Source organism: Gracilinanus agilis, chromosome 2, assembly GCF_016433145.1.
Source record: "Gracilinanus agilis isolate LMUSP501 chromosome 2, AgileGrace, whole genome shotgun sequence".
Lineage (NCBI taxonomy): Eukaryota > Metazoa > Chordata > Mammalia > Didelphimorphia > Didelphidae > Gracilinanus > Gracilinanus agilis.
In genome coordinates, this window is record NC_058131.1 from 284,653,037 (window position 1) to 284,677,388 (window position 24,352).

Genomic DNA, 24,352 nt, shown 5'->3' on the forward strand with positions numbered 1-24,352 from the left:
TAGAAGGAAAGATCACCAAGGTTCCCTCTAGACCTATAAAAAGGGGGTGAGATATACTCTCCCCAGAGGAAAGACAGGAAGGGAGGAGAATGGGGGTGGCTGGATTCAACAAGTGCCTCTCTGTTCTTTTTTCCCCTGGTCTTCTCCAGGAGGCATGCTTGTGGGTATGTCTGACTCACTGGTCTCATAGATTTCAAGAACAGTTTCTAACCTTAACAGTGGTGCTCCTTATGGGGCATTAGGTGGCTCAATGGATAGAAAGCCAGGCCTAGAGATGGGAGGCCCTGGGTTCAATCTGGCCTCAGACACTTCATCGCTCTGTGACCCTGGGCAAGTCATTTAACCCCCATTGCTTAGCCCTTACCACTCTTCTGCCTTAGAACCAATATATAGTATTAATTCTAAGGCAGAAGGTAAGGGTTAAAAAAAAAAAAAAAGTCGGGCCCCTAGGACCCAGGCTGCTTCATTTTTGCAGCCATAACCTAACAAAGGAGCAGGAAACCCAGTCAGGGATGGGAATGGCCAGGTCTCTTTTTTCCAAGGTAGAGCTGCTCTTTTAGAAATCCACCTCCCTTGGGGGAAAAGGAGAAGGAAGGAAGGAAGAAAGGACTTTCAAGCATCAGGCAGAAGGACCTGGCTGAGAAACCCAATTTCCCATTTCCATTCTAAGTCACACTTGCCCGATAGCTGATTTCTTTCCAACCTTGAGCTCACAGAAGCCTGGTAGAAATGGCACGGCTCCTGTGCCAAATTCGGCACTAGCACATATTGGTATTCAACTTCCTCCTTAGAATCACTGCCTGATTTCTTCTTGGACTGGAATTCAAGGAAAATGAGGCAGTAGGCTCAAAAGGAAAACTGCCTTTCCCTTCGACTCCTTCAGTTTTGGATTTAAATAGAGATAAGTTATTTTGTGGTAAAGGGTGTTTTTTTTTAAAGGGGGGCAGTGGTGGATGGCAGTCTTGAATTATGAGGAGAGACAGAGAGGAAACAAGGATGGATGATGTCGTATAGGCAGAACAAAGTGTCACCAAACTAGAGATGGGAGAGGCTTCAGAGATCTGTCCTGACCACTGGCCCTCTGCCTTACGACCTCCAGAGCTGCTCGTTACTTTTTGAGGCAGCTCATTCCACTTTGGGATACATTTGAGGGTTAGGAAATTATTCTTTATCTGCTGAAATCTCTCTTTTTGCAACTTCTACGCAATGCTTCTTGTCCCATCGTCCGAGGCTGAGAAGAACAAGGCCAGTGTCTCTGCATGAGAGCCACTCAAATACTGAGGACAACTTCCACGTCTCCTCCAGGCCCAATGTCCCTGCAGGCCCTGCAGACAATGAGGTGACCTCTAGGGACTCTTCACCATTCTGGTTGCAGCCCAGTTTGTCCACGTTTTTCCTAAAATGTGGTGCCCAGGACTAAACACAGTACTTTAGAAGGGTCTGCCTGAGGCAGAAGGCAAACAAAATCATGATGTTCCCCATTCAGGACACTTTTCCTCTCTCTTAAAACAGACTATGGTCATATTAGGTTTTTTTTGGCTACCATGCCATATTGTTGACTCACATAAAGTCCCTAAGCCCTCCCACCACCAATCATCCCAGGCTTCTGTTCTCTCAGCCTAGGGCAGCAGGAAAAAATGTTTGGAGTGGGGATGGGGGCTGAAAAAGAAAGAGCCTGGTTTCTAAACATATGTAGGACCTAGCAACTGACTAGGCCTGCAGATTCTGAAACATGTCTGCAAGACTGGCTTATTGGGGAAGTAACCAGTAGGGGAAAACATTTTTAATGCATAATTTATTAAAAAATGATCAATGGAGCGGGGAGGGGGGAAGAAATGAGGAGCAGGATGGTTTCAGAAAAACCTAGGATGATGTATGTGAACTGATACAAAGTGAAATGAGCAGAACTAGAAGAACACTGCATAAAATAACAATATTATAATGATGATCAACTGGGAAAAATTTAGCTACTCCAATCAAGACAGCCAAAGGCTCCATCATGAAAAATGCTATCCACCTCCAGACAGAGACAACCGATAAAACTCTGAGTGCAGATTGCAGAATGCGATTTTTTTACTTTTTTTGGTGCTTTTTTTCTCAGCATGGCTAAAATGGATATTTTTGCATGACTTCATTTGTATAATCGATTTTATATTGCCCATAGATGGAAAGTGTCAGCAGCAAGACTTGAGAACACCATTATCTCCTGAGTCAAATCCTATGATTGCTCTGTTCTTTCCTGTATTCTAGCTCAATTGGGAAGATACGACCTAGAAATAAGAATTACATCATATATTTATTTATATGAAGTTTGCAATGCTTTCCTTACAATCACCCCTACAAGTCTGGTAATGCAGGGATTATTATCTCTTGTTTATGGATTAGGGAAATTAAGTCTAGAAGAAATGAAGTGAGTCATTTAAAACCACATATTTCAAGTGTCTGAGGTAGAATTTGAAAACACTTCTCTCCAGACTTTAAATTTAGCACCCTGGGGCAGCTGGGTGGCTCAGTGGATTGAGAGTCAGGCTCAGAGATGGGGGGTCCTGGGTTCAAATCTGGCCTCAGACAACTTTGTGACCCTGGGTAAATGACTTAACTTCCATTGCTTTGCCCTTACACGCTCTTCTGCCTTGGAACTAATACATGGTATTGATTCAAAGATGAAAGGTAAGAAAGAAAGAAAGAAAGAAAGAAAGAAAGAAAGAAAGGAGGGAGGGAGGGAGGGAGGGAGGGAAGGAAGGAAGGAAGGAAGGAAGGAAGGAAGGAAGGAAGGAAGGAAGGAAGGAAGGAAGGAAGGAAGAACTGATACTCAGTATTGATTCTAAGACAGAAGGTAAGGGTTTAAAATAATAACAATAAAAAATTTAGCACACTATCCCCTATCTTACCTCCCCTCACATAGGCTCTTTTACCAAATAGATGTAAAATACTTTTACTGAATATATATTTGATATTGATATGATATGTATAATTATAACAGTGGTCTTAATAGCAGATCAGTGGATTCTTATCTAAGGATGGTGGTTTTATCTTTCTTCTAATGGACCTCTCAGGGCACGATGTGTAGAAAAATCCTTTCTCCAGAACAAAATGCTGAAACCAAGTACTGTGTAATTTTAATGACCAAACTTGGCCCTGGAGAAGAGACTTGATAATGACTCCCAGTCCCTTATTTGCAGAAGTGGGCAGAGATATAGAATGTTGTCCCTACAGGGTGTCCCCAAAGTCTTGGGGCAGTTTTAAGCTTAATAAAATGGCCCGTGAGGTTCAGTTGATATGTGGCTTAGTTGTTCTGAGCTGGGTTTTTTTTTCTTTCTTCTTAAATCTTTGCCATGGGAGATGGCTCACTGGATATTGAATTGGGGGAAGCTTGGAAATGAATGTGATGTAAAAACAAAAGCTATCCATTTTATTTTTAATATATTTTATTTATTTAATTAAATATTTCTCAATTATATGTAAAAGATTAATGTCCATTTTTTTAAATTTTGAGTTCCAAATTCTCTCTTTCCCTTCACACCTTGAGAAGGCAAGCAATATGAAATTGATAATGCATGTGAAGTCATGCTAAACATATCTATCTTAGCCCATTGAGAAAAAAGCAAAAAATTGTATTCTGCAATCTGCACTCAGAATTTATCAGTTGTCTCTGTCTGGAGGTGGGTAGCATTTTTCATGATGGAGCCTTTGGAATTGTCTTGGATTGTCGTCTTGATCAGAGTAGCTAAATTTTCCCAGTTGATCATCATTATAATATTGTTGTTACTGAACCTCTTCTCATCCTCCTTTCTCCTGTTTCCCATTGATTAAGTGGGGATAATAACACCTGTCAAAAACACCTTTGAAAGTATACAGTAGGGGGCAGCTAGGTGGCTCAGTTAATAGTCAGACCTAGAGAGAGGAGATTCTGGGTTCAAATCTCAGACATCCTAACTGGGTGACTCTGGGCAAGTCACTTTACCCCCATTGCCTAGCCCTTACCTCTCTTCTGCCTGGAACCAATACACAGTATTGATTCTAAGGCAGAAGATAAGGGTTTAAAAAAAAAAAAAAGAAAAAAGAAAAGAAAAGAAAAAAGAAAGTACACCATGAAGGGCAGCTAGATGGCTCAGTGAATAGAGTCAAGCCTAGAGAGAGGAGATTCTGGGTTCAAATCTGACCTCAGATACTTTCTAGTTGTGTGATCCTGGGCAAGTCACTGAACCCCAATTGCCTAGCCCTTACCATTTTTCTACTTTGGAACCAATACTTGGTATTGATTCCAAGATGGAAGGTAAAGGTTGTTTTTTTTTTGTTTTGTTTTGTTTTGTTTTAAGTATACCTTCAGTACCTTTGAGAATCAAATGAGGTGAGATTATACGTGTGTGTGGATATGTGTGTATAATATCCTTTTGTAGGCCTTAAAGGACTCTGTAAATGTCAATTATTACTCAGTGGGAATGGGGGAGAGAGATCCCAGGTCTTAAGAATACTAGTCATTCATCATACTCTGGCAAAGGTTCAGGAGGTGGGCCTTCTGGATCCCCGGATCGCCGAGGTCTCTTCCTCCTCACACAGCAAGGACCTATTGTCATGTACCAGTTCTTGCCTAATAATGCCTTTCCTCTTTCAAGGCTTTAAGATCAGATGTGTCTGAGCAATACAAAGAGTCCCAGAGTCATGAATAAGGGCTGTCCTGGGTGGAAGAAACAGCTGGTTCCTTCTTCCCCCTCCCCAGCACCGGCCAGACTCGGGCTGTCCCAGCTACTAGGACACCTCCCCAACTCTTTCGTTCTCCCAGCTGATAGTCCTTCCAGGGAAAATCACCTGGGGAGCGGGCATGAGAAAGCCCTCTGGGTTCCCAGCCCTTCTTCTTCAGTCTGCCACTAAGGCTGAATTATGTCCTGTAAATAACACTGTTAATATGGTGGCCCAGTGGATTGAGAGCCAGGCCTAGAAACAGGAGGTCCTGGGTTCAAATCTGGCCTCAGGCACTCCCTAGCTGTGTGACCCTGGGCAAGTCACTTAACCCCCATGGTCTAGCCCTTACCACTCTTCTGCCTTGGAGCCAATACACAGTATTGATTCTGAGATAGAAGGTAAGGTACCCTTACCACTCTTCTGTCTTGAAGACAATACACAGAATTGACTCCAAGACTGAAGGTAAGGGTTTAAAAAAAAAAAGAAAAAAAAAGAATCAATACTGCGTATTGATTCTTTTTTTTTTCAGTATTGATTCTTTTTTTTTTTCTTTTTAAAGGGCTAGGCAGTGGGGGTTAAGTGACTTGCCCAGGGTCACACAGCTGGGAAGTGTCTGAGGCCAGATTTGAACCTAGGCCCTCCCATCTCTAGGCCTGGCTCTCAATCCACTGAGCTACCCAGCTGCCCCCCCACATTATTGATTCTAAGATGGAAGGTAAGAATTTTAAAATTTTAAAAAAATTTTAAAATTAAAAAAAAATTTTTTTAATATCACTGGGGGGATCCTTGGTTCCAAGATATAGATAGAAATGTGCCCCTTCCCCCGGGAGGTCTGATCTACTTTGCCCTTCCAGCATTAGCCATTCGATAATAACCTATAATAATCATCATAATAATTTGTTTCTAGAGCACTTTTATACTGACAAGGCACTTTATGGAGATCATCTTCTTTCCTCCTCCCAAGATGTGTAAGATTCACTGCCATTTTTCAGGTTAAGAAACTGAGGCTCAGCAAAAGAAGTAACTTGCCCAAGGTCATCCACAGCCACTTAATGTTGGAGCTGGAACTGGACTCCAAGCCAAGGGGGTTTTCCCATAATGCCATGCTGCCTCTCCTCCACTAGGCAAATAGGAGAGCTCTTTCCCTCCCTTCCACACATCCGCACACACTCTAACTTTAAAGGAAACTGAGTCATAGGATCATAGACTTAAAACTCTAAGGGAACTTGGAGGGCAATCAGTCCAACCCCCTCATTTTATTCTTGAGGAACTGAGACCCCCAAATGAAGTGACAACTAAATTCATACAGACATTAAATAGCAGCACTGCGATTCAAATCCTGGTTCTCCAACTATAGACCCAGTTCTCTAAATGATATATCCTCCTCAAAAAGGTTCCCAGATTGACTGAAAAAGGAACAATTTTTCCCCAATCCTCTACTCACTCAGCTTTAAACTACAGTCGGTTAAGAAGCAATAAAATAATAATTAAAAAAAAACAATACCCTTACCTTCTGTCTTGGAATCAATACTATGTATCACTTCCAAGGCAGGTCAGTGGTAAGGGTTAGGCAATGGGGGTTCAGTGACTTGGCCAGAGGCACACAGCTAGGAAGTGTCTGAGGCCAAATTTGAACCCAGGATCTCCTGTCTCTGGGCCTGGCTCTCAATCCACTGAGCTACCCAGCAGTCCTCCTCCATTGCTTTTTGCTTTGCTCTAATGAATATGCAAACAAATTTCCATTTGCTGAGTGCTTCCCTGATGGGAGGAGGTGAAGAGGGAGGCCGAGCATGAGTAAGGAAAGAAGATGGAGACCTATTTGAGATGCAGCATTTTTAGTAAGAGCATACAGCAGGAAGACAGATGTGGGGAAAATTTGGGCACTGTAAAGACAAAAGAGAACAATCAAAATTTATTTTTTTGTTTTTAAAAGAGCATGCTTATGGGGACAGCTGGGTAGTTCAGTGGATGAAGAGCCAGGCCTAGAGATGGGAGGTCCTGGGTCCAAATCTGGCCTCAGACACTTCCCAGTTCTTGACCCTGAGCAAGTCATTTGACTCCCATTTCTCAGCCCTTACAGCTCTTTTGCCTTAGAACCAATGCCCAGTATTGACTCTAAGACAGAAGGTTCTGAATATGTTCTGGGTATCAAAAAGGACTAGGCTTCCGTGGTTGCCCTTTGCCTAAGGAATAAAAGGGAAAGGAGGCTGTGGCCGAGGACTGGGATTGTCTAATGACTCTCTTTGAACCCCTAGCCTATAGCATAGTACCTGGCACCTAGTAGGTGCTTAATATTTATTGTCTGACTCTATGTGGTTGTGTGATACACAGCATGTATTATGTGTAACTGTGAAAATAAAATAGCTACTATCTGTTGAGGTTTACAAATCACTTTACATATATTACTTCATTTGGTCCTTATAACAATGCTATGAGGAAGATGTTATTATCCCTGTTTTACAGATGAGAAAACTGATGCTTAAGTGGGTGCCACGGTCACCCAGCTAATAAGTCTTTTTTTTTTTTTTAAACCCTTACCTTCCATCTTAGAATCAATACTATGTATTAGTTCCAAGGCAGAAAAAGGGTAACGGCAGGGGGCAGCTGGGTAGCTCAGTGGATTGAGAGTCAGGCCTAGAGACAGGAGGTCCTAGGATCAAATCTGGCCTCAGACACTTCCTAGCTGTGTGACCCTGGACAAGTCACTTGACCCCCATGGCCTACCCTTACCACTCTTCTGCCTAGGAGCCAATACACAGAAGTTAAGGGTTTAAAAAAAAAAGAAAAGAAAAAGGGTAAGGGCTAGATCATGGGGGTTAAGTGACTTGCCCAGGGTCACCCAAGCTGGGAAGTGTCTGAGGCCAGATTTGAACTCAGGACTTCCTGCCTGGCTCTCAAAGCACAGAGACACTTGGCTGCCCCCAGCTAATAAGTCTTGAAGTGGGATTTAAATCTATAATGGAGAACATCCTCTCTATTATTCATTATCATATACTCAAGTTTCTTACATTCAAAGGTCCAAGGTGGTAGATACCTCAATATGGAAAGGAAAAATCTCTCTCCTGCTTTGTTCCCAGGCCTGAGAAAAGAGGGATAAACAGTCTCCCTACCCTAGGGGCTATCTGGGAGAACTGGGGAGGTGAAAAGGGCCATGGAGGGCATCCCGGACATCACATCCCAGTCTCTGCGCTGGCAGAGGTCCTAAGGGGGCTTCCTAAGACCCCTGGGCAGTGCCCATCCTGCCCATTGGCTGGCACAGTGCTCGGCCCTCCCTTCCCCCAGCTCCTTGAATTCCTGGCCCCAATGACCCTAGCCAAGCCTAAAGAAACCCGACTCTCCCGACAGCTCTCCTATCGGCTCGTGCTCAGCTCCTTTTCCCCACAGGGTCCTCGTTCTCCAGGGCTCATTTTTCATCTCTTCTCCCTGGGCCTCCTGTGTGTTTCCCTCTCTCTCAGGGGCAGGAAAAGGGTCTGGCTGTAGGTACCCATCCTTCAGGATCCATCGGTGAAGCATGCAAACGCCTAAGAGGCATATGGAAGCCCTAGCATGTTCTGAGAGCATGTGCCAAGCGTGTTTCACACATAGCGGTCGGCTCATACAGGCTGTATTTCTCAGGGCAGCAACATGGGCTCAGGGTGGGAGGGAGACAAGATGTGTGCTCTGATTGGACCGTCTGGTTGCTGAGGTTCAGGGAAGAAGAGTGGGGCCTGGTCCTGCAGGATGCAGCTAAGCTTGAAGGGACCCATTTCCCAGCTAAAGAATTTCCCCAAATCAGGCTGTATTGGTGGGGGCAGAGACAAAACCCAAAGGAAACCCAAATCTGCCAAGCCCTCCCTGACTAGCCTAGCCATCGGTGGCTCCTCTCCTCTGAACCTGAACGGAGCTGAAGACACTTCACTCGGCCGACCTAATGGGGTCAGTTCCCTTTCTGTGAATTTTATCTTCTCTTCCCTCGCCATGATAGCCACAAAGAAGGCAGCTGGTCTCTTCTCCCAGCTCTAGTAAAGACGGAAGGAAAGAAGTTCAGAGAAGAAACAGATTCATGTAGGAACCCGGGCTCCCAGTTTCCAGGCTGGTTCTGGGGATTGTAGCTCTAAATGTGAGGCATTTCTGCTTTGCAGTGGCTTCCAGAAGGCATTTGTGCCTTTGTCCCAGCACTGGGTTAGGAAGATTCATCTGCTCTAAATTCTATGCCACCTTTTCTTTGATCTTGAGCTGCCCCCAAACTAAGAGAGAATCTGCTAGGAAAGCCTTGCAACCTGTGGTCAAAGGGACATACCCTAGGGATGCTCTGTTATTCAGGGGGAATGGAAGGAAGGAGATCACTGACAGTCTGTGGTACTAGGACCGAGGAATTTACTACTGCCAGATCCAGACTCAGGTCAAAGCAAGAGGAGACACAGTGGAACTGTCAGGAAAGGGAAGGAAGGGAGAGGGAGGGGATCATGAACCATGTAACCATAGAAAAATATTCTAAAAAAGAAAAAAAGCAAGGGGAGACAGAGGAAGGCAAGAAAGATGGCAGATCTCTGCATTTATCTATAGTATGAGAAGGTGGGCCCCAACCCCCAGCACCAACAAGACAAAGGCTAAAAGATGGAGCAGATAAACAAAGGTAATCTGGGACAGACCAAAAGGTCACAGCTCCCAGCTCAACCACCAATTGGCCAAATAAAAGAATTTTTCCTCATTCCATGCGTCAGAACCAGGACTGGGCCTCTGGTTCTCTGACCCTAAAGGCAGTATTTTTTCCACTCTACCACACCATGTAGAGCTAGGAATATAGACTGGCAGTTGCCCATCTCCACACCCCAAATAGGTCATCATTAGTTCTTCGTACAGGTCGGCAAATTGAGGCAGTAAATTCTCTAGACCTCAGTTTCCTTAATTATAAAATGAGAGGGTTTGAAGAAATGACCTGTAAGGTCCCTTCTAGCTCAAAGAGTATAATCCCATGACTTGGATCCCAGACTTGACGAGGATGCTGGTTTACTGGTATCTCAGAATCCTGACTCTCAGACTCAGAGCTCCTTGTTTCCTCTACTTCATGGTTCGTTTCCTCCCTGAAGGGAGGAGGAAGGGAGACCTGGTCCAGAGGGAGTCTCCTAGCCTGCCTTTATCACCATGCACACAGCTCCAGGGACAGGCTCATGCCTGCTGACATTGAGAGGAAATACTACCTGGGAACCAGAGAGGGGAGAGGATAGGCCAGCGTCCAGTGTTTTAATCAGATGCCAATCCTACAGGAATAAGAGTTATGGGCTAGGGTCAGATTCTTATCCCTGACTCTGTCTGTGTAACACTGGACAAGTCACACACCTCTCCCAAGAACTGAGCAGAATTTACTTGGGGGCAGCTAGGTGGTACAGTAGAAAGGACATTGGGCCTGGAGTCAGGAATACCTGAATTCAAATCCTACTTTGGACACTTACTAGTTGAGTGACCATGGCAAGTTATTTAATCCCCATTTGCCTCAGTTTCCTCATCTGTAAAAATGGGGATAATAATAGCAACTACTTCCCAGTGTTTGGAGGATTAAATGAGTGGCCAGCAACTAGTTGGTGCTATATAAATATCTGCTATTCTTATTATTATTCCCTGAATTAGAGGAAAGACCCAAGATCTGTTAAGGGCTTTGTTTGAGATCAACAAGAAACTTGGATTTCTTAGATTTCTTTCTTCTTCCTCCCCATCTCCTCATCTGCTCTTCATTTGACCAAAGTCTCAGTTTCCTCATCTGTAAAATGAGGATAATCATATTTATACTTACCTCATAGAGTATAATTTACCTATTCAAAAGAACAGTAGTTCTCAAACTTTTTGGTCTCCGGACCCTTTTATACTTTTAAAAATGATTGAAGATGCCCTTCAAAAAAGCTTCTGTTTATGTGGGCTATAGCTGTCTCTATTTGAAATTTAAAATATTTTAGTATTATTGTAATGAAAACTGTTTTGACCTTGAGAAGTCCCTGAAAGGGGTTCTCAGGAAGCCCCTTGGGGTCCCTGGAAGACACTTGAGAACCACTTCCTTAAAGCACTATTTAGACTCCCTCTGGCCCCCACCAAGAGTGGGCAGCCCCAGCATTCACTGTATGTACTGCGTGTGCCTCCTCTCACTGACCTCATAGCATTACCTCACTGTACCTGGTACACCACTGGGGCCACCTGCTTCTCTGGAAACCTGTGGCCACAAGGTGTAGGGGTAGGGCAGGGCAGGGCAGGGCAGGGCAGTGGTGGGGATAGGAAGGTCTGAGCTATTTCCTTCAGCCCCTCCAGCCCCTGCCAGAGGTTCTGGGACCAATCCAGATCATCAGTGTATGCCTTTCTCTAGCTCATATCTCTGCAGCTCTCCAGTCACATGAGCCCAGGGGAAATCTGCAGAAGCCAATTTCCCCCAGGGCTTGGGAACGAGCTGTCAGTCTCTCCTGAACCAGCCTGGACTGGGGGTTAACCCCTTTTGGGGAAGGAGGAGGGGCTTTCCCAGAATCTCTGGGGTCCAGAAGGGCCTCCACCTCCACCTCTCCTACATAGCCTTTCTCCCTCTCCCTCCAGGCTCCCCTTGAGAGTTACTGTAGAGGAGATGGGATTTATTTGAGCTCAGACAGGGGCTGTCGGGGAGCTTTAACCTTTCTGGGTTTAGTCAACCCTGGGGAGGGAGGGAGTACAGCTGCTCCTCCCGGGCCAGTCCCTGAAGAAGGACAAAGATGTGTATCCCTTCTCCTACCTACAATCCCCTGCTAAAGGTCCAGACTACACCATCGATAGCCATGAAGGTCATCTGAAGGGAACTGTGCTCCGCATCCCGGAGTCACAGAAAGAGAGCCCAACTGGGCTCCTAATGAAAAGAAGAAGGAGAGAAGGGATGTGGAAAGGGCTAATGCGAAGAGGCAGGAGGAAGCCATTCGGAGGGGGGAGGGGAAACAGGTAGCAGCCACGTCCACCTGGTAGGGGGAAGAGGCGCCACCATCCATCTCGCTTGGAATTCATCTCTACAGCCCACGCAATCTGCCTCACAGGCTGGAGAGAGGAGAGAGGGAGAAACTCCCTCCCCCATCTCTTCCTTTCAAAGGAAGATCCTGAGACCACTGACCCCATTCCCGGCGCCAATCAATTTTTTACCATTGCAGTCATCCCTCCAGCAGCACCCCCCCCCCCCAAAGCCATATAGGGTTAATATATACAAGCTATGAAGAGGGCTCCAGCCGGGGCTTGACCTTCTGCCTTGCCTCCCCAATAGTTACATAAGCCTAGGTCCTTTGTCTCCGAGGCCGACTAGTGTATAGGTTGGGGGGGGGGGAGGGTCATTGCTTTCTCCCTCAGTTCCAAGACGGGAGGAGGGAGTGTCATCGGTCTCCCCTTTCAGTCTTAGGTTCTGTCCAGGCCTCCTTGGGATAAGGCCACTCGGATAAGTGATTGGATGCTTCAAATAGCTCCTGCAGATTTCCAGGTCTCTCCTTCCTCCCACCCCTCCCCAAAGGGCTGCCTGCCTTCCAGTCTTAGTCATCTCTCAACCGCGGCTCCGCGGTCGTGTCCACCCCCTTCCTCCTACAAGGACCCCCCCCCAATCCCTCTCCCGCTCCAGAGGGGAGCCCGGGAGGGCAAAGCTACCCGGGCTGCCAGAGATGGATCGATATCATTCTTCCCTTTCCAGCCCGACAGTGACCCTCCCGAAGCCCGGCGGCTAGGTTCCGGGCTGCTCTGTCACCCCCGCCCCCCACTCCATCCAGGGCCCCCGCAGCCCGCAGTCCAAGCCTTCCCCCTCCCCCTCTGCCGCGCTGCGCACAGACGGCGCAGGGAGGGGGGAAAGGGCATTGCCCACTGCAGGGGGAGGGGACGGGAGAGGTCGTCTGGTGCCCACCTTGGGAAGCACTACCCACTCCTGGGGCACCTCAAGCCCATGCTGGGGACACTGCCTTGTGCAAAGGCGCGAGTGCCTGTCCTGCGGCTGCAGGGGGCGGGGGTGGGGGGACTAGCTGCAGTGGCCCGTGGCTAAGCGCAGTGCCCGGCGGGTGCAGACGGGGCGGGCTGCGAAAAGGGCACCGCTAGGGCGGGGAGGGGAAGGTGCCTGGGCTACGAGGGCAGGGTGCCGCGGCGGGCTCATTACCTGCCCACGAAATTCTCCAGCACCGAGCTCTTGCCCGCGCTCTGGCCGCCCACCACAGCGATCTGCGGCAGGTCCAGGTTGGCATTCTGGCCGATGGCGGAAAAGGCATCCTGCAGTCTGTTGACCAGCGGGATCAGGTCTTCCATGCCACGGTTCCCCATCGCTGCGGCAGCCGCTGCTTGAGCCCCCCCTCCGGGGGCTCCCCGCTCCGGCACCGGCTTCCTCTGAGCCCGTTGAGCTCACTGCAGGCTGCTGACTGCCGGCTCCGCGGCAGGGACAGCCCTTGGTTCTCCTCTCCCGCCCCCACCGATGTTGGGGCTCCTACGTCTTCTCCCTCCCGCTGCAGCAGAGACGCTTAACCCGACTGCCTGTTCCGACAGCCGCCCGGCTAGCAAGCAGCCCAGCCACCCCACGGGGATTGGAGCCCCGCATTCACCCGCGGTCGTCGCCAGAGGGAGCCGGAGAACCTGCGGGAGGCTCCTTCGTTCCGCGCAGGCGCTGACGCAGAGGGCTCGCGGGAATTGTAGTTTTCTCTAACGTGTGGGTAATGAAAGGGCAATCCATTTCGAGGCATTAGTTTACCTGGGCTCTGGGCTGACACACTGCATCAAGGGTCAAGACCATGGGAGAGGAATAGACTTTTCCTCGAAGACCCGAGTTCTAGTCTATGTGACCTTGGGCAAGACACATCACTCTTCACCTACTTCTGCACTCTTTCTACCCACTACAGACCTTTAAAATCTCTCGTCCCCATCTCCATCTGTTAAACATCTACCCGTTTTAAAAAGCTCAAAAAAAGCTTTAAAACGCTTCGTTGGAGACTTCCCTGTCTACTCCAACCCCCAGAGAGCTATCATTCTTCGGAGACATCTATAATGCTCATTTGACATGTATATTCTTCCCTGGATTATCAGTCATCCTTTTATACTTAATTTATCTCCCTTGCTAGACTGTGAGTTCCTTGATAGCAGGGACTAAATCTGATTCATCTATGCCTCCTTCAGAGCAATCAGCAAAGGGTATGAATGAATGAATGAATGAATGAATGAATGAATGAATGAATGCAGTGGGTGTTGTTAATGGACACAAAATGGCAGGACCCAGGACTGGTAAGCCCCACAGAGAATAAAATGCTAATTTCTTCATATTCTCTGGCTTTCTCTTCTAATTAAAAATTTAGAAAGTACTTGCTATACATGCTGCTTTCTGATCCACACTCACTCCATCTTCTCATCATAGGATCATGAACCTAGACCTGGACCTCAGAAGCCATCTGTTCCAACTCCTTTATTTTAAAGACAAGAAAACTGAGGCCCAGAGAAGATGAGTGACTTTTGCAAGGGTCGAACAGATAAGGAAGTGTCCGAAGTGGTCCTTAGACTCTATAATCCAATGATTTTTGCCCTATACCACATTTTCCTTTTCCTTTTGGAAGGCAGACTGGTGTGATTGCTTCATAATAACAGATGGAGAATCTAATGTCCAGAGAGGAACTGGGTGTGTTTGAACAACTTGCTCAGACCCACACAGTGAATCAGAGGTGGAACCAGGATATGAGGACCAGGTTCTTTGGACAAAAATCTGCCTCAGGCTTGGCTGTTTTGTTCCCTCCTGAGCTGCTCTACCTGGGTCTATAAAATAAGGGTGTTGGACCAGATAGCTATCTGCCATTTCTATTTCTAATATTCTGGGCTGCAAGTTGCTCTCTGGATCCATTGTGCTTTTTCCAGGACTTCCTATCAGAAGACAGGGTCTGAGTTGAGGGGTGGCCCTCTAAGACTCCCTCTCCAGGAGACCACTACCCTCTCCCCACCCAGGCAGTTAAAATGTCCTGAGGAAGGGCTGGGGCTAATGAAGGACAGAGGAATAGAAACGCTGTGTCCTGGAGAGATAAGAGCTCTGTTCTCCAGATGGCTTCCAACTTGCTTTGTGGAAAACCATTTCCTGTGACTCCATTTCTCCAACAGGGAGTTATGTGGGGAATCCCAGTCTTACTGGGAAGGAAAGGCACTTGAGAGATACCTGGGTATAATTTTAGCATTGGCTAAGGTACCAATTAATTGAATTTGGCCTTTAAAAATGGCTCTTACTTTTGACTTTGTTCTGGAGAAAACTCTCTGGGAGATGTCAGAGATTCAGATCACAAGTAATGTACTATGCCCTCATAGAGCAAAATAAATTCTGATTCACATCCATAAAGGAAAACTCCACTCTTTTTCTGTGACAGCTTTAAAAGTGGTCTATTTTTTGAAGAGACTAGAGAGTTGAGTCAAAGAGTTGTGAGGTAAACGCCTGTCTGTCAGGTATGTAGCCCATTAGATTAAGCCCTCATTGGGCCAGTGTTTTTAAAGTGCCTAATGGGTACAAGACATTGTACTATGTCATTTAAAGAAGTGGAGAAGAAATACAGAAACCCCATAGTAGAGTTGCATCAGTTGTAAAATAAAAGGGCTAGGCCATTGGATCTATAAAATCTTCCCTTCCAGCTCTTTACATTCAATTCCATTCAGAGTTTGTTTAGTCACTTTCAACTGTGTCTGACTCTTTGTGACCCCTGGTGGGATTTTTTTTTCTTGGCAAAAATACTGGAGTGGCTTGCCATGTCCTTCTCCAGTTCATTTTACAAATGAGGAAAATGAAAAAACTGAGGCCAAACAGGGTTAAATGAATTGCCCAGGGTCAAACAGCTAAGAAGTGTTTGAAGTTGAATTTGAACCCAGGTCTTCCTAACTCAAGGCATTCTATCCATTGCACCAATAGCTGCCTTTTCTATTCAAAGCACTAACTAACAAAAAGCTAGGAGGTGCAGTTGTGATAGAATGCTGAGCCTGGAAATCAGGAAGACCTGTGTTCAAATGCAGCCTCAGATATTTCTAGACCTATGGCATTAGGCAAGTCACTTCAGTTTCCTCAACTGTAAAATTAATGTAATAATAATATCTGCCTTTCAAAATTGTTGTATCAAATGAGACAATATTTATAAAGTACCTAGCACATAGTATGAGCTATATTAATACTAGCTATTATTATCATTATTGTTGTTATTGTCATTATTAGCATCCCTTTAAATGTGATACTTCCAGAAAAGTGATCCATAGTCTATGGATCCATATCCACTCGACACTATAACTCACAAGCACCCATCAATTTATTTACCAAAAATGAATAATGTGGAAATAAGTAGCAAATGATAATACTTGAAAGACCCAGTGGAATTGCTTGTTGACTCTGGAAGGGGATAGGGAAGAGGAAGGGAAAGAAAATGAGTCATGTAAACATGGAAAATATTTTTTAAAATAAACATTTTAAATTTAAAAAAACACTGAGAAAAAAAAACATTTATTTACCAGCCAGAGAAAATAATAAGTTCAATGCAAAGATATTTCATGAAATAGCATAGTAGGAAAAAGATCTGAGGACATTTCCCTGCATACCTGGGATGTATCAGTCTCTAAATACTCACACAGTAGGAAGAGAGGACATGTATGAGGACCACACATAGGGAATATGTGTGAACAGGCCAAGAAAACAGAAGGACAATCAAACTGCTGATGTCTTCTGGTGACAGAATCAGGCTGCTCTCTCTGGACCTCATCTTGTGCATCACATCATGTCTTTGGTGCTTCCCACTTCTCTCTCCCATTTGTCCCTCTTCCTTTCTCCCAGGTTTCCATTAGAATCCTCATCTGATAATACACATATAACCTAGTGGAATAGCTTGTCAGCTCCAGAACGGGGGAGGGAAGAGCGAAGGGAGAAAATATGAATCATGTAACCAAGAAAAATTATTAAAAAAAGAAAAATAATACTTATAAAAAAAAGAATCCTCATCTGAGGTGCTATCTCTCCTCCATAAGAAAAATGGATTCTGCCAACTCTGTTTTCAGTTGTGCCCTCAGAGCCTAAGTAACACTTCCCTTAGGAAGGCAATGCCTTCACACACACATGCATTAATCAGACAGGAAAGAAAGCCTCAGCTGCTTTCTTTGCATACAGAGTAGGAATCTGTCAGCTGCCAGTCTTCATTTCTAGAGGACAAGGTCTTTGGAATCTGGAAGAGTCAGCCAGCTCATTATAGGCATTTTAGTCTATCCTATCTCGGGCCATACCATTGATTATGCTCAGTTGCCCTTCATGGCTCTGGTTGACCACGTGGGAGCCCTGAGATCTGTATCCATCCATGAGATAGTCAAATAGTGGGAGTACTTGATTTTTTGGCATGAAGTAGCAAGCTCTCAGTGGTCCCTTGGTCCTATAACAGTTGAAGGAAAGAACAGATTATTTCTGGTTCAGCTGTTTCCTCCCATTTTCCAGGTGGTGTATTATAACTTTGAGTCCTCCAGAAAGGGCAAAGAAGGGATGGCCTTTCTCCATCTCACCATCCTGGCAATCATGCACATATAACTTTTATTTTTATTTTTATTTTAAACCCTTACCTTCTACCTTAAAATCAATACCACGTATTGGTTCCAAGGCAGAAGAGTGATAAGGGCTAGGCAATGGGGGTTGAGTGACTTGCCCAGGGTCACACAGCCAGGAAGTATCTGAGGCCAGATTGAACCCAGAACCTCCTATCTTTAGGGCTGGCTCTCAATCCACCAAGCTACCCAGCTGCCCTCACATGTAACTTTTATGAAAAGAAAGAGGATTAGAAGATAACTGGACACCTCAACCAGTCAACATTTTGCCTGGGGCCCTGGCTGCTTTTCCACTGTTGTCTTGGTTGTTTCTTGATCTTAGGTGAATAAATAACTTCTGAGATAGATGTGTTCAGACTTGGGGGTGACTTTGTGAGTTGAAGACCTCTAAGGCTACTATTGAGCCAGAGCTGAATGTCAGAAAAGCAGGTGTCCCAGGCAACTCCTCCAACACTCTTGGAGAGGACAAGAACAAGTAGAACATTTCCCTGTATACCTGGAATGTATTAGTCTCTAAATACTCAAACTATTGGTAGGAAGAGTGGACATGTATGAGGACCACACGTAGGGAATATGTGTGAACAGGCCAAGAAAACAGAAGGACAATCAAGCTGCAGAACTGTCAGTGTATTCTGGTAATAGGACCAGGCTACTCTCTCTGGACCTGACCTTGGGCATCGCATCATGTCTTTGGTGCTTCCCATCTCTCCCCTCCCTTTCCCTCTTCCTTTCTCCCAAGTGTCAACTAGAATCCTCATCTGAGGTGCTTTCTTTCCTCCATAGGAAAAATGGATTCTGTCAACTCTCTTTTCAGCTGTGTCCTCAATGCTGTAAGGGCTAAATTAGGAGTTCTGACAAAATAAGAGAGCAACTTTCAACAATTTTAGTTTTAATGAGAATTTAGTAGAGTTGTAAATTAATATTATCCCTTTAAGCTAGAGAAAAGAAAACTTCTAGCAGATTTTAACAATAAACAATTTAGTTTTATTAAAATAGAGATAGTAAAAGAATATAGTAAAATGAATATAGTAAAGGAGAGAAATATAGGAAAGAGGTAGAGAAAGAAATTGCCTAATACCTAACTAACCAACTTATAATTACCTATCACTACCTATAACTGTGGTTAAAGAAAGTCCAATTGATCACCCTTCAGCTCAGCTCACCAGGCAGAATATGGATATATATATATATATCCCAACCAACAACTAACAACCAACAACCAACCAACAACTAATCACTAACCACACCACCAGCAACCAACTCCTAAAGACCAATGATCAATGACCAACTATCAACCACCTCCCAATCCAAAAAAAAGTCAATAAGCAAAAAAACCCTCTCAGGCCTTCCTTAAGCTGGCCTTTTATAACCCCTTCATACCTCACTTCCTGTCTCTGGTTTCTACTTCCTTTCATTGTGGGCTGGTATATCTTTATACATCTTTATGGTAAAAGGATCTCTGGTTCCCCAGTTAAATTAGAGCAGGTTCCCCAGTTAAATTAGAGCAAGGGATTAAGAATTTCCTTATACAAAACCTAAGGAATACTTCACTTAGGAAGGCAGTCCCAGAAATTTGGTCTGAGCCTGTCTGTTTTTACCAGCAGACATATACTGGGAGTTATCTGGACAGTGCAAAACCAAGGTGAGATACAAAATGCCTTGTTAGCAGTCCTACAAATGGCTTTATGTTTGAATAGGGGTTGAGTATTAGCCTCCCAGAAGATTTATATCAGTAGTAATTAAAAATTACTGAACTCTATTTTTAAGTCATTCAATTAATGTGCACTGAGTCTTTTATGCTTAGTATTCCTCTTTTATTTATAGGAATACCTATCCTGTATCTAACTGATTCTGTGCACTGAGTATCTTTCTACTCCCTCTTTTTTGGGGAAAAATCAGGGTACAAGCTTGAACCTAAGCTATAAGTCACACTGACTTCCTACACAAGTACAAAGCTAAGTTTAAAGAGCAAGGTCATTTTCTTCCTGTTGGTTCTTTTTTTTTTTTTAAACCCTTGTACTTCAGTGTATTGTCTCATAGGTGGAAGAGTGGTAAGGGTGGGCAATGGGGGTCAAGTGACTTGCCCAGGGTCACACAGCTGGGAAGTGGCTGAGGCCGGGTTTGAACCTAGGACCTCCTGTCTCTAGGCCTGACTCTCACTCCACTGAGCTACCCAGCTGCCCCCTCTTCCTGTTGGTTCTAATGTCTACCTCTATAATGTATAATGGTTAGCAATAAGTCTTGCAGGCCTTGTCTATCTACTATCTGTCTGTCTGTCTATCTATCTATCTATCTGTCTTTCTGTCTGTCTGTCTATCCATCTATCTGTCTATCTATTTGTCTATCTATCTATCTATCTATCTATCTATCTATCTATCTATCTATCTNTATCTATTTGTCTATCTATCTATCTATCTATCTATCTATCTATCTATCTATCTATCTATCCAACTATTCATCTTTCTATCTATCTATCTGTCTATCCATCTATATATCCATCCATCTCTCTATCTATCCATCTATCCAACTATTCATCTTTCTATCTATCTATCTATCTATCTATCTATCTATCCATCTATATATCCATCCATCCATCTATCTACCTAATAATAACTAGTATTTATATAGTGCTTTAGATGCAAATGTTATCTCACTTTATCTTCACAACCCCAGGAGAAAGTAGGTGCCATTATTATCCCCAAATTATAGATGATGAAACTGAATCAGACAGTAGTTAAATGACTTGCCCAGGTTCACACAACAAGTGTCTGAAGCTGGATTTGCACACTGATCTTTGTTATTCCTGGTCTGGCATTCTATCCATTGTTCTATCTAGCTACATATGTATATGTGTATATAGACAGATAGATGGATGGATAGATAGATGAATAGATGGATGACAGAGATAAATAGACATATGGATAGAAAGGTTACATATACGTATATGCATGTACATATAATATATATTACATATACATATAATACACATATATACATATATGTAATACATATATGATGAAATAAAGAACAAGCTTTTATTAGACATCTACTATGTTCAAAGCACTGTGCTAAAAACTGAGACTAGAAAGAAAAACAAAACAGTCTTTTAACCAAGAGCTTAAATTCTACTGGATTCTATGCTCTAATGTTTTATGATTCTGGGCCATTATCCAGTCTCCTCCTCCTACCCCCAACCCCATGAAGGAGTTTAGTGGGAGAGAAATGATACACATCCCAAAAGATCATTCGTAGGTTTTGAAAGGTATACAAGTGTTACCAATAGTCCAAGTGCTATAGACACTCAGATGGACAAAAGATCATTTCTGGTTAACGTTATCCTGGAAAACTTCCAGGAAGAGATAACATTTAGGGAAAGGGTAAGTAGGATTTGAGTAAATGGAGATAGAGGTAAGGCACTGTGAACAGAGGGCACAGTTTGAGCAGAGGCAAGCGGGTAGGAAAGAATGAGATATTGAAGGAAGGTGAACTAACTATTCTATCTGGAGCAGAGGCTTGTGAAAGGGAGTAGTGAGACTGAAAGTCAGGCTGAGGCTGGACTATGGAGAGCTTTGAATGCTGGGCTACTGATTTGAATCAATGATGTGCTGGGCAATCACTACCTATCAGGATTTGACTTATTGTTTTGTTGATTGTCTAGACCAGTGATGGCAAACCTATGGCACGTGTGTCAGAGAGGGCACACAGAACACTCTCTGTGGGCATACAGCTGCCCTCTCTCCCTCTCCCTCCACCCCACCCCCAGAGTTTGTTACTAGAAAGGCAGAGCTGCTTCCCTCCCCCTCTCCACTATGACTGACATTTTTTCACATCTACCACCCCTCCGGGGTGGGGGCAAGGCATGGCTTGAGCTTAAGAAAACTAATAGAGAAAATGTGAATTATGGAGACAAAACTTTTAAAGGTATCTTGTGCACAGAGATCTGGTTGTTAAACATTTCCCAGAACATCCCTGGTTAAGATTCCATCTATCTAAATTACACTAAAGTATCTAAACTGCAAAATGACTGCAAAGAGGAACCAAGAACTAGGCAGCAAGAGGGAAGATGGGAAAGAGTCCGGAGTGTAGGAGGAGGGAGTTCCTTTCTGCCTGGTATCTGGATCAAATTCTAGAAGCCAGAAATATACCTTTTTCATAAGACCACTAACAATACCCGCCTCTAATTACTGTAGCAGAAAATTGAGAAGCTAAAGGCTGAGATGTGGAAAATGAGATTGATTAAAGGGGAAAGGTCCTGTAGAAAGTCATTCTAGGGGCAGCAAGGTAGCACAGTGAATAGAGTGCCAGGTCTATGGTCAGGTGAATCTAGATTCAAATCTGACCTCAGATACTTCCTACCTTTGTGAACCTGGGCAAGTCACTTAACTCCCATTGCGTCGCAGTATTATGCTGGCAAATGTTTAATAACCAGATTTGGGGGTGGGGGTGGGGAACGGAAGTCAGTACTCGATGACACATTTTTTTTTTAATAAAAACCCTTACCTTCCATCTTGGAATCAATACTGTATATTGGTTCCAAGGCAGAAGAGTGGTAAGAGCTAGGGAATGGGAATCAAGTGACTTGCCTAGGGACACATAGCTAGGAAGTGTCTGAGGCCAGATTTGAACCTGGGACTTCCCATCTCTGGGCCTGGCTCTCAATCCAGTGAGCCACCCAGCCGCTTGCCCCACACTGACATATTTTTAAGATGAATTAGCATTATTCACATCAGCTTCATCACTTTTTTTAAATAACACTTACCTTTTATCTTAGAATCAATACTGTGTATTGGTTCCAAGGCAAAAAAAGTAGTGAGGACTAGGTAATGGAGGTTAAATGACTTGCCCAAGGTCACACAGCTAGGAAATGTTGGAGGCCACATTTGAACCCATGGACCTCTCTCTCTCTAGTCCTGGTTCTCAACCCACTGAGCCACCCAGCTGCCCCCTCTATCCCTTTCAACAAATCCTGATTCATAGAGTTTGCCAATTGCTGAGGGATAAATATTCATACTGGAAAGTTGGCTCTCACCACCAGGTTTTAGCGGATTCCATCATAGCCTTAGAAAATTACTATGTTATTATTCTTATCATTATCATCACAATGAAAAACAGACGGCAGACCTGAAAGAACCTGCTTAGATTTTGGAATGTGGTAGATCTCTTTAGCCTTCTTCAAAGGTCAGGGTCATACCCAGGTTTTAGGTGTCAAGCATGCTGAGTCCCAGTTATGGCTCTATTATTATTAACTGACCAGCTGGGTGATCCTTGCCATTTCCTTCTAAACCTACTTGTCTTCCTACACTCCCTCATTTAATTACATAGCTTTTTAAAATCCTCATCTTCTGTCTTAGTATTAATACTAAGTATTGATTCTAATGCAGAAGAACCTCAAGAAGTCTTCTAATCTGTTCTGCTTCTGAACCACCTCAGATAGTTGTCAATATGTCCTTTTAAAAAAAAACAACAAACCCTTTCTGTCTATCTTGGAATCAATATTGAGTCTCACTTCCAAGGCAGAAGAGGAGTAAAGGGTAGGCAATTAGGGTGAAATGACTTGCCCAGGGTCAAACAGCTAGGAAGTATCTAAGAACCCAGGACCTTGCTGGTTCTAGGCCTGGTTCTTACCCACTGAGCCACCTAGTTCCTCCTTTCCCATCTAATTGTATAGGTCAGTCACTTAGGTTAAAAAATCTCAGAAGAATCCTTGACTATTCCCTTTGCCTACCAACCCTCATACCCAGTCAATTGCTATGTGTTTTTGATTCTCCCCTCACAGTTTCTCTCCCATTGGTCCCTTTCCCTCTACGCACATATCTACACTTTTAGTTCAAGTCTCATCTCTTCTCTTAGATTATTGCAGTTAGCCTTTTGGGGCAGCTAGTGGATAAAAGCACCAGGTCTGTAATCAGGATGACTCATCTTCCTGAGTTCAAATAATAGCTGTGTGACCTTGGGCAAGTCACTTAACCCTGTTTGCCTCAGTTTTCCTATCTGTCTAATGAGCTGGAGAAGGATATGGCAAACCACTCTAGTATCTTTGCCAAGAGAACCCCAAAAAGGCAGCTGGGTAGCTCAGTGGATTAAGAGCCAGGCTTAGAGACGGGAGGTCCTAGGTTCAAATCTGGCTTCAGACACTTCCCAGCTGTGTGACCCTGGGCAAGTCACTTGACCCCCATTGCCTACCCTTACCACTCTTCTGCCTTGGAGCCAATATACAGTATTGACTCCAAGACGGGGAAGGTAAGGGTTTTAAACAACAACAACCAAAAAAAAAAAAAAAAAAAAACAACCCAAAAAGGGTCAGGAGGAGTTGGACATGACTGGAAAAAATGACTGAAACAAAAAACCTTTTAACTGGTGTCCTTCTGTCCAGTCTCTCTCCTCCCTGATTCATTCTCCACATAGCTGCCAAGGTGATATTCCTAAAGCAAATATAGCAGACACTCCAACTTTGCCTTTCTTTTTTCTATTTCTATGGACAACAGATGCTTCCAGAAATTTCCAAGGAGGAGAAGAGAATGTGTGTGATACCAGGAAGCTGTAAAGCACCAAACTAGTTTTCTCACAACAGGCTACATACAAAATACAAACTCCCCTATTTGGCACTGGCACTTAAAGTTCTTAATCTGGCTCCAAATTACCTTGCCAATTTTATTGCTCATTATTCCACTTAATTCACATTTCAGACAAATTTGCTGCTGCTCCATACAACATTTCATTTCTAATCTCCATACCTTTCCATAGGATCTGGAAGACATTCCTTCCTGTTTTCCAAGCCTTAAACTCCCTCTCTGACTAGAGGTGTTCTCCCATAGGTGTTCAGTAGTTTTCAGACCTGTCTGACTCTTAGTGACCTCATTAAGGGTTTTCTTGGCAAAGATCCTGGAGTGGTTTGCCATTTCTCCGATAGATATGTGGCTAAATTTTAACACTGCCATCCCAACAGCTTTGACACTCATGGTGAAGGGGCTGAACCTTAGAAGGTGACTGCTATCTTTGGTTCTGGGGTAGCCCTGTGGGTAGGCTTCTCCTACTCCTTTAGCTACTGAATTCTGACTAGTGTGTTTCTGACTCAGTTCTTGGCATTTACTCAAATTGCATAGCTAGAAAATTAATTCATTTCTAAGCTTTGTTATCTTCTAAGAAG

The 24,352-nt window shown here is 44.3% G+C and overlaps 1 protein-coding gene across 15 annotated transcripts in view; it reads right to left on the minus strand.

The window, feature by feature from the left end:
- The window catches only part of DNM1 (dynamin 1), a 66,918-nt gene extending 53,970 nt beyond the window's left edge, over nt 1-12,948 (minus strand). For all 15 annotated transcript variants that reach the window (XM_044664055.1, XM_044664050.1, XM_044664043.1 and 12 more), the window contains exon 1: nt 12,788-12,948. In XM_044664055.1, coding sequence (XP_044519990.1) covers nt 12,788-12,948 — 161 coding nt within the window. The remainder of the gene's footprint in view (nt 1-12,787) is intronic.
- Between the last annotated feature and the right edge of the window lie 11,404 nt (nt 12,949-24,352).